Here is a 10,111-nt window from a genome sequence, read left to right on the forward strand (position 1 = left end):
GTATTACCTAAACCCGATTCCACCCCGCCCCGCTCAAAATCCGCCCCGGTGCAAGGAGGGTAATTACCCGCCCCAAGCGGATAGGGGCGGGGTGGATACCCGCGGGTTTGGGTGGTGTTGCCATCCCTAGACAGAATAGTATGAAAATTTGATAGATCAGGAGTTTATTCTACTAACTCATTTGTGTAGGTTTTGCAGGCTAAGACTCTCCCGGAGGACATTACGAGTTATAGTTTCACTAGATCTATATGGAGAGGACTAGTACCACCAAGAGTTGAGCTATTCATCTGGTTTGTGTTAATTGGTAGAGTCAATACTAAGGAAAGATTGATTAGATTGGGCATTATTGATCACAGGGATATTATTTGTGTTTTATGTAAAAAAGAAACTAAGAATGATTTTCACTTATTCATTGGCTGTGAGTTCACGTGGCAGGTGTGGTGTGCTTGGTTATACGCCTATAATAAACTTTGGTCTATTCCAGGAACCATTAAACAACACTTTGAGAGTTGGATAGGAGCTCCTGTAAGAAAAGACGAACGTAACAAGTGGCTGATTAGCTTTTTTGCTATCATTTGGAATACGTGGTTGGAAAGAAATGCTAGGATTTTCAGAAATCAAGAAACAGGCGTTGCGGAAGTTATTACCAAGTCGATTAGGAGCTACAAAAAGTGGATTGACTTTGTTCCGTCTAGTTGTTGATGGCAATGCCGGAGATAACTACGGTTTCTTTTTTAGTGTTTGTATTGTAATTCTAGACTTTCTAAATTCTCCACCTTACTGTGTTGAGCTTTTTGTTTCAAAAAAATTAAACTCCAAAATTTACAATAGTAGGCCCTCAATTAATTTTACGTTATTGTCACACTAATTTTGTACGTTAACTTGTCACTATTTGAACCAACTTGGGTTGGTCGAGTGGTCAGCTCACTCGTTCGCTTAAATAAGTGTTGGGGGTTCAAATCCTACCTTGTACATGTAGCAATCCATTGGCCAGCAGCAAACCCTTAACTGGAGCTCAGATCCGCGACGGATTAGTTCTTGGTCTGTCGGGTTGGCGGATACGTTGGACAACAAAAAAAAACTTGTCACTATTTGAACTCCTCGTTTAGATTTCATGTGATTGAGTCATTGAGACCTACTAAAACGCCTAAAAACTTACCTGGCTCACTAACGTCCTAAGAAAGATGATAATAACAATTTTAATTTATGAAATTTAGAACTCTGAAAGCAGTTGTCGAGTTTTTAAGAATTTTAATAGGTCTCGATCATATAGAACCGTGTCAAAGAATTCAAATTCTGACAAATTAACATATCAAATTAATACGCCATTAATAAAGATCAATTTAGAATTTAATGCAAGTTATGATTATAATTTTAAGAGACCTATTTGAGTCAATTGAAATTTTAAGACTCAATTTAAGTCTAATATTAAATTTTAAGAGCCAAATTAAAAATTAACTCATTTTTCTCTTTAAAAAATTATGTTTATCATTACTTAACGAAGGAAATTATTACAATTAAATATGTATAATTCAATTTCAAACCTTAATTAATGAAGTGAAAAATATTCAGTTTTACTTTTATATATAAAAGTTTTTCCGGCATGTTCATGGGTCCGACCCGATTGGTTCGACACAGAAGGGGCAAGGCTCGTGCTACCTCCCAAGAGAAACCATCTATTTTGAGCATACGTCTATAACCACCTTTAAAAATTTCAATACAATTCTGTTAGAAAACTAATTAGGAGGATAGCCAACTAAAATTAATTAATTGAAAAATAAAAGTTACATTATTAAAAAAAATAACTTTTTACTACTCTAATTTTTTAAATTTCAAAACTAAAAATACAAAAAATTAGTTTGAATTGACTTAAGTTATAATTACTCCTTAGACTTTTTCACTTATTGTTATTCACAGCCTATACTTCTGATTCTGGTCAAGTGCAAATTTAATTACTTATATCATGGTAAGCTAAAATATAAATTGTAGCCTAAACAAAATAATAATTATTCACATAAGAATAGTTAAAATAATTTTGAACCGAAAATAATAGATAAAATTGTTAAATAGTTGGATATGTTTAAATAATAATTATCCTCGTTTATATTAACATTTCTAGGGTTATTGTTTAAAAATAAATAAATGGGCCAAGAACTTGTTTCCAAACTCTGCATACAAGAAATGATTTTATTTTCGAGTCCAAAATATCTGCATACATAAGGTCTTTATCATCTACTAAACTAAACAAACTGCAACTGCAGTATAGAAATTTAGACCATTAAAGTGTGATATCAATCATGATTTTAAATTTGTATTATTTGAGTGCATGCATACTAATGAAGTAATGATTTCCTAATCAAGGAAAATAAACCAAGATGGTGGTGATTAATGATTTGATTGAAATTGAAAATTAGCGAGTAGGAAGATGGTCCCCTGTTAGAAAGGAATGAATGAGGGAGAGAGCTTCATTGGGTTTGTTTAGAGGCACCAAGTGACCTGCCCCTCTCACTGTCACATATGTCACCCCTTCATACTCCACTATTCTTCCTCCCACCTGCATTTATTTTTTTTATTTTTCTTTATTCATTAGCCATATACAAAATAATTATTATATTACATTACGCAAAAATCTAATCATTTATATAGAATATGTATTGAGATATAAAATATATATTAAAAATTAATTAAACAATACATATATTTATATATAAATATATAATAATTAATTTAATAACTAATGTTTAGTATGCACATGATATTCGTTTGTTATAGTATCTAAAAATTTAGCACTTAATTGTCAAAGAAATTAAATAATTAATATTTAATTATAAAAAATAAATTTTACAAAAATTCGATACCAAATAATAAACACCTTAAAAATGGGCCTATTTATAATACAAACACATGGAAATTTTATGGAAAAATTTTCACATATATCAGCCACTGCAGTATAACATGTATGGATAGGTAGCCAGTAAAATTTTTGTCCTCTTACATGGTTTGTATTGACGAAAAAATTCACAAAAGAGCAAGAAAAAGACAGCTAAGGATAATACATCTGTGACTAAATGATGATTTATATTGGTAAGCCAGTCACATTAGAGTAAATTTTGGATGGCTTGGAGTTGATGGGCTCTGTAAATCAAATGTGTATGTACATGGAATTATTCATTGGTTTGTAAATAAAAAAATAATTAAATAATGAAGTAGGTTGAATTATTTTTTACTAACATTAATGCATGCCCAAAAGAAATAGATAATTTTTTAATTAGTGTTCTAATAATACGTTATAATGACCCAAAAAAATACATAGCTTATATAATTAATTATTTACCTATTATGCAGGAAACAATAAAAAATTTGTTTTTTAAAATTTTTGGTCGAAAAGTTTAATTTTCAACAAATTTTAATTATTAAATCAGTTACTAAATTTATTACACAAATTAATTTTCATGTTAAATTCTGTAAAAAATAAACAAATTAACTTTTATTATTATTTAAAAAAATATTAGAAAGTCATTAAAATTTATTATTTTTTATTATCACTTAATTATAAGCTCAATTTTTTTAGTTTAATTTTTTTAATCTAGTAATCTAATAACATAATTTTAGACATTAATAACTAAGTGATGATAGAAAATAATAAATTTTGATAATTTTTTAATATTTTTTATTATTTAATAAATATATATATAAATATCTATATAGACAAATGATTTAATATAAAAACTAATTTTTCTAATAAAATAGAACTTTAAAGAATGATTTCATAATTAAAATTTATTAGAAAATTAAAATAATGTTTCATAAAAAATTTTTTAAATATCGATCAGTCATAAATTAATTAATACTAATTTACGATGACTAAGACTAGTAACTTTGTTCAATCTAAGGCATGATGACAAATAATTTTGCATCCCAAATAAAACCAATTTAATAAAATTTTGTTGAATCAAAGGTTATGTTTCATGTAAGGTGAACTTGTTCTATCTATAATCATGAACATGAACAATGTTTACTTGTTTTGGTCAAAGACAAGTTTTTAATTTTTTGTTATTAGGATCTCTTCTACCGCTAAATGGAATAGATATATTGATAATGAATTAGTCATTATATTAATGATAATAAAAATTTCATGATAGTAATTACTAACATTATAATAACTAAACTAAAATTTTTCTGATTTTTTTGTTGTAGTATCGTGATTAATATACGGTTTTTATAAAAAAATATTAATATTTATGTTAGTTTTTATACTTTTTTTTAAAGAAATAGAAACTTTATTTAAATAAACACTATAAATGATATTTTTTTCTTTCATTTAAATCAACACTAGCCAATAATTCATCATGTATATATTACATAATATAAGTAATTTTAATTTTTATATATTAAAAATATAAAATTATATAGCAAAAATAAGAGAATTGAAATTATATACTAGTTAATTTTATGTAGTTACTAATAAAAATATATATGATACTATTTAGCAATGATGTCAAAATAAAACTCATTTTTTTATTAATGAAAAAATTTTCATTATATTAATTATTTATCTTCTTTGTTTTAACTTGTGTATATATAAGAAATCAAATAATGTTAAATAGGATGTCATCTTTAAAAAATCTTTTGCACTTAATTTTTTATTCCAAATAAATAGAATGATAAAAAATAACTTTTATTATTATTATTATTATTATTATTATTATTATTATTATTATTATTATTATTATTATTATTATTATTATTATTATTATTACATTTTTAACAACATTTAATAAACTATACTTGTTAATTAAATTAAAATATTGTAACATTTGTTTTCTTTGGTCTATACATATATATATAATTGATAGTTATTTTAAAAATATCTATACTTGATAATTATTTTGAGACTTATAGTATATTTTTTAATATGACTAAAAATGAATAAATAATTTGTCAAAATTAAATATTAATTAATTGTTCAAATTTTCAAAAATATATTTTTTTTTATCCTAGTTACATATTTATTTTTATTTGGTTCTAACTTCTAACATATGAAAGGGTTATTAAAAAAAAGTGACTTTAAACCTATAAGTTAGTATGACTTAGTTTATTCTGTAACATATGGCTTGGGAAAAAAAAGGTTAAAAATTTTGCAATGCACATACAAGCTGCACAAACATGGAATTTTGAACCAATTTAAACTGGGAAAAGAAAAGACCAGTTGTAAGTATTTTATGAACTTTTTAAATTGCATGCTCACAATAATGTTACCAATCCAATCTGAACCGTATAAATTAGAAAACCTTTCAATCTTATGAATATATAGACATTTTGATTTGATTTGATTTCTGAACCTGATTTTGATGGTACCAAGTACGCCAAGCAGTCTTGAGAGGTAAATTAAGGGCCTCAATGCAGTACCGTGTACCTATCACAGGTACTCTTCCATCTGCATCTCCACTTTATATGTGGTACAAATAATATTATTAATATTTTAATAATAACATTAACAAAAAGGTAATATAGTCACGGGAAAAATTAAAGGGGCATCAATTACAACCCCTAGAATGTGAATAATATTAATAATAATGGTTTCACGGGCTGTTGATCTAAGAAATATATACCTGTAAACCCATATCTTAAGCCCACCCTGGATGAGTTTGGTGTAGATGGGTAGGATCGAAAATACAGAGAAGTTGTAAGTCCTCAATATGGAAGCACTGAAAATTTAGACATAAATAGCATAGAAATTAAATCAGAGTATTCAAATAATTGCAAGGAAGGTAACAAATTAAACTAAGTAAAAAAATAAATAAATCCCTAACATTTTAACTTAAAAATATATAAGTTTCTGACTAATTAAAAATACAAAAATATTTTTAATATTCTAAAATATAAAATATTTAAGTCAATCTGTCTAAAATATATAAAAATAAATCGGTCTTCCAAAGATTTGTTGTATTTTAGAAAATAAAAAATATTTTTATATTTTTAATTAGTTAAAGATTTATTTGTTTTCGAGATAAAAAATTATTCTTATTAATCTAGCTACTAACTAGTAACTACAACTTACTTGCAAACCTTCCATGTTACACTAGAAGTGTTCGTGTTTTCTCCTCTAATATTAGCATGAAAAGATGATTGAACATCTATCTTATTGAAATATTGTTCTGCATATGTGGAATAACAAGGATCATAGCCACCAAAAATTCTCATTCTCTTGGTCTCAATTTCATCATCATCATCTAATAATAATGAGGAAGTGCTGCTATTTAGAGTACATTTAGGGGCATAAATGTTGTATATGTCAATTTCTGAGTAATCTTGCCACACTGTGTTCATGGCCTCATTGCATTCCTTAGACCAATCAATTTGTTTAAAATCACATACTTTCTTTGCTTTCTCATATTGTTCATCTGATATAACTGCATGGCTCCATGCATATTCTAGAAGCCCTTTGTAGTCATAGTAATCATGAGTTTCTGGATTCCCCACCTGAACATTTATTTACATAGCAATTTAAATAATAACCTCTTTAACTTTAATTAAGTATTGATCATGATTATGGAGGATTATATCTGTACTTACAATAAAACCTTTAAGATTAATAAAAGGGTACTTGTTTCTATCCTTATTTCGATCAAATACTAGCTCTGCAAGTTGAGGGACATAATGGCCTGCAAAAATAATAAGGTAAATGTGATTAGGCTAGTGATTTAGTGTAATGTGATATTGTAAATTTTTTAAGTTAAATACTAACCAGCATAGCTTTCTCCTGATATAAAGAAGTCCCTTGATTTGAACTGAGGGAATCTTTGTAGCCAATTTACCAAGAAATTGTAGGCATCCTCAGCTGATTATTAATTTGTCAAAAATATATATATATATGATGAGACCAATTACTAATTAATCAACAAATTTATCATGGAATTTAGGAAATTGAACTCACCAACAAAGCTATCCTCTAATGTAGTGAGGTCAGAGGATGTGTTGGTGTAAGAGAAACCAACTCCAACAGGGGACTCCACAAATAATAAATTTGCTTCTGCAAAGGGTAATTTGAAACTAAATAACATCTCACTAATAATATTAGCAAAACAATCTTGTTAATTGTACAATCATACATGGATTTTTTTTATTTTGTTAATTAAAAAATAATCTAAATACATAATTAATTAATAACAACTGAATTTTTATATATGTATCAAGAGTGTTGATATATGTATAGTGTTTTTCTTAGCAAAATGGATCATTCATCATTCTCTACCCCATTTGCATTCCTTATCTAACTAGTATTCAAAACTATATATACTAATTAGTCAAAGGAAAAAAATTCTAAATAACCCCTAACAATTATTTCAAAAGACAACGAGGTCCTTAACAAAAAAAAATCCAACTCGACTCCTGATATTTACTTTTATGGACTAATTAGTCCTTGTGCAAAAAAAAAATCAATATTGTTTTTTTTTTCTGCACAGGAATTAATCAGTCCCAAAAAAAAAATCAAGAGCTGAATTAGGTGTTTTTTTTTTCTTAAATACCTCTTTATCCTTTCGAAATAATTATGAAGAGTCGGGTGGGATATTCACTCTTAGTCAAAAGATGAAAAGAAAGATAGAAAGGCATACCTTGATTCCATGAATATGGGTTGAATTGTAGTCCTTCACCATTTTTGTTGACTAAAAGAGGTCCTATCTCAACTACAGCACCATACCCAATTGAGGAGCATCCAGGTCCTTCACACACAAACAAAGAACATCAACCAAGCATAACAGGATCACCATATAACATTAAACCTTACTTGCTCATACATAAATTTGTTTGGAGGGGAAAAAAAAAGGAAAAAAGAAAAAACTTTCATGTGTTTGTTCACATAAAACTAAAATTGTAAAAATACAACTTTTTTTTATTTTTGTCTTATCTTTATATTTTTATTTTAAGACATGTATAAAGCACCAAGTTAAAAGTTAGAATAGCAAATATGAGAATGGTGATTGAGATGTGACATTAATATGAGAGAGAGAGAGAGACCTCCATTGAGCCATAGAAGGAGGGGCTTGTTGGAAGGATCAGATTGAGCTTCAAAGAACCAGTAAAAAAGGGCCCTCCCATGTTCTTGATTGACAGTGATATATCCTGAAAAGTGTGAGACCAATGGGCTTGAAGGTTGGCCAGGAAGATCTCTTACTCTATCAGCTTCATAGCTTTTCACATTAAATTCTGATGATGATGCTTCTTTAATGAAAGATGTAGTAATAGTAGTAGTTAATGAAAGAATGAAACACAGAAGAATATTCATATCTATAGCCAGAATGGAAATCTTCTTTGACCCCAACATTATTGTATAGTGTTAACAAGTGGCTTTTGGTTTGGATTTTGGTCTTGGAAGTTGCAAGTGGATGACTTATTAAAATAGTTTTTTTATTTTTCAGAAATTATCATTGGCCACACAAAAATATTGCTATTAAAATATATCTATAGTGTAGACCTCACTACTCACTAGGCACTAGAATAATGCATGTCACTTTTCTTATCAAGTTTCTTTTTTTGATTTTTGAGATTATTGAATTGTTCTCTCAGTAATCATGGTGGACCCTTAAATCATATATGCACAAGTCTCATCTCTTTTGGATGGATTCATCATTTGATTATGACTAAATTTGAAAAGTTATTATTATGGGGGAAAAAACAAAAACAGTGATATAAGAATTTACTTTTTTTTTAATTTATTTATTAATCACCTTGTTACAATAAGAACAACAACAAAAGGCTAATTACACGAATAATTTTTTGAATCTTACTAATTATAAGAACAAAATATAGGCCAATTTGGATAAACAGTTTAATTAATTTTTTTTTAAAAAATAATTTAAATAATAAATATTTATATTAAAAATAATTTATAAATAAATTATTTTGTATTTAATTTTTTAATTTTAAAAATATTTATTTTAAAAAATAATAATAAAATTTTTATTATGAAAAAAATTATTTTTTTGATTTTTCCATAAACATTAAAATAATTTTTCAAAAAGCTGTAGTTTAATTTTAAAAATTATACCAAACATTAATACTATACTTTTTTATATTTTCAATGCATTAAATACTTTAACAATATATAAATTTTTATTATTTATCCTCTAAATATATATATATATATTTATCCTATTTTCTTTTGAGTAAAAGTCCCTAGAGGAAAGAACCTCAAAGGACATGTGTGGTGTATTTACTATTTTGCCTTATCTTGTTCTATTTGTGCAGCACTTAATATAGAAGTGTTAGTGGGCTGCACTCAGATACATTGGATTGAATTGGATTCCACTAAATTAAAACCCATGCTTAGTACCTAAAACCTGACACGTTAAGGAACCATTTAGAGATTCTTTGTTTTGATCCATAAAATGGAATAGGAATAATCTGTCATTTACAATTTATTTTATTATATAAAAATTAGGTTTCTATACTTACATGTTTTTAAGAGTGTTTTTTTATTTATATTTTTAACTCGTTAAATATAATTTATTATGATAAATTAATTATATCAATTAATTAACTTTTAATTAAATATTTAAATATTACATAATTTATTATAATTTATATCAATTTATTTTGATAATATTTTTTAATTTATTTCTTTTAATATTTTGGTAGTATTTTTTAAATTTATTTCTTTTAATTTATTAAACCAAATTAATTATACTAATTATGTGTATTAATTAATTAATTTGATTAATTTATTAGTTATTAAAATAATAAATCTATGAATAAAATAGACAACTGAAATATTTTCAATTAATAATCATATCAAATCAAATCAAATCATACCTATTGAGTCAAATTCAAATCATATAAATTAATGACTAAACTAAAATAAAATGATTTCTTTCTTATTCAAATTAAATGTAATAAATACAAATTAATTTTGTTAGATAATCATGATCTTTTGGTCTTTTATATATAGATGGTCAAACAAACTTATAAGAACATCTTTAATGCTTGGTATTAATTTTATTTTATTTTAGGTCCCACAAGATGCCACATAAATATTTGTGGATTATATATCATAAGACTTGATTTGAAACTTAATGTAAAATTTGTCACTCCAATACTTGGTTTAATTTCA

The 10,111-nt window shown here is 26.2% G+C and overlaps 1 protein-coding gene across 1 annotated transcript; it reads right to left on the reverse strand.

Annotated features, from left to right (window-relative positions):
* Positions 1 to 2,155: 2,155 nt before the first annotated feature.
* LOC107639425 (serine carboxypeptidase-like 26) lies at positions 2,156 to 8,379 on the reverse strand. Its single transcript, XM_016342923.3, has 9 exons — positions 8,020 to 8,379; positions 7,617 to 7,724; positions 6,938 to 7,033; positions 6,749 to 6,841; positions 6,577 to 6,665; positions 6,062 to 6,483; positions 5,613 to 5,708; positions 5,343 to 5,448; positions 2,156 to 2,554 (listed from the first exon to the last, which is right to left on the reverse strand). Exons 1-9 carry the CDS (start codon positions 8,324 to 8,326, stop codon positions 2,411 to 2,413), a joined length of 1,461 nt encoding a protein of 486 aa, XP_016198409.1. The 5' UTR covers positions 8,327 to 8,379; the 3' UTR covers positions 2,156 to 2,410.
* Positions 8,380 to 10,111: the final 1,732 nt, after the last annotated feature.

The sequence above is a fragment of the Arachis ipaensis genome, chromosome B1 (assembly GCF_059453495.1).
Source record: "Arachis ipaensis isolate K30076 ecotype BB chromosome B1, ASM5945349v1, whole genome shotgun sequence".
NCBI classification, from domain to species: domain Eukaryota; kingdom Viridiplantae; phylum Streptophyta; class Magnoliopsida; order Fabales; family Fabaceae; genus Arachis; species Arachis ipaensis.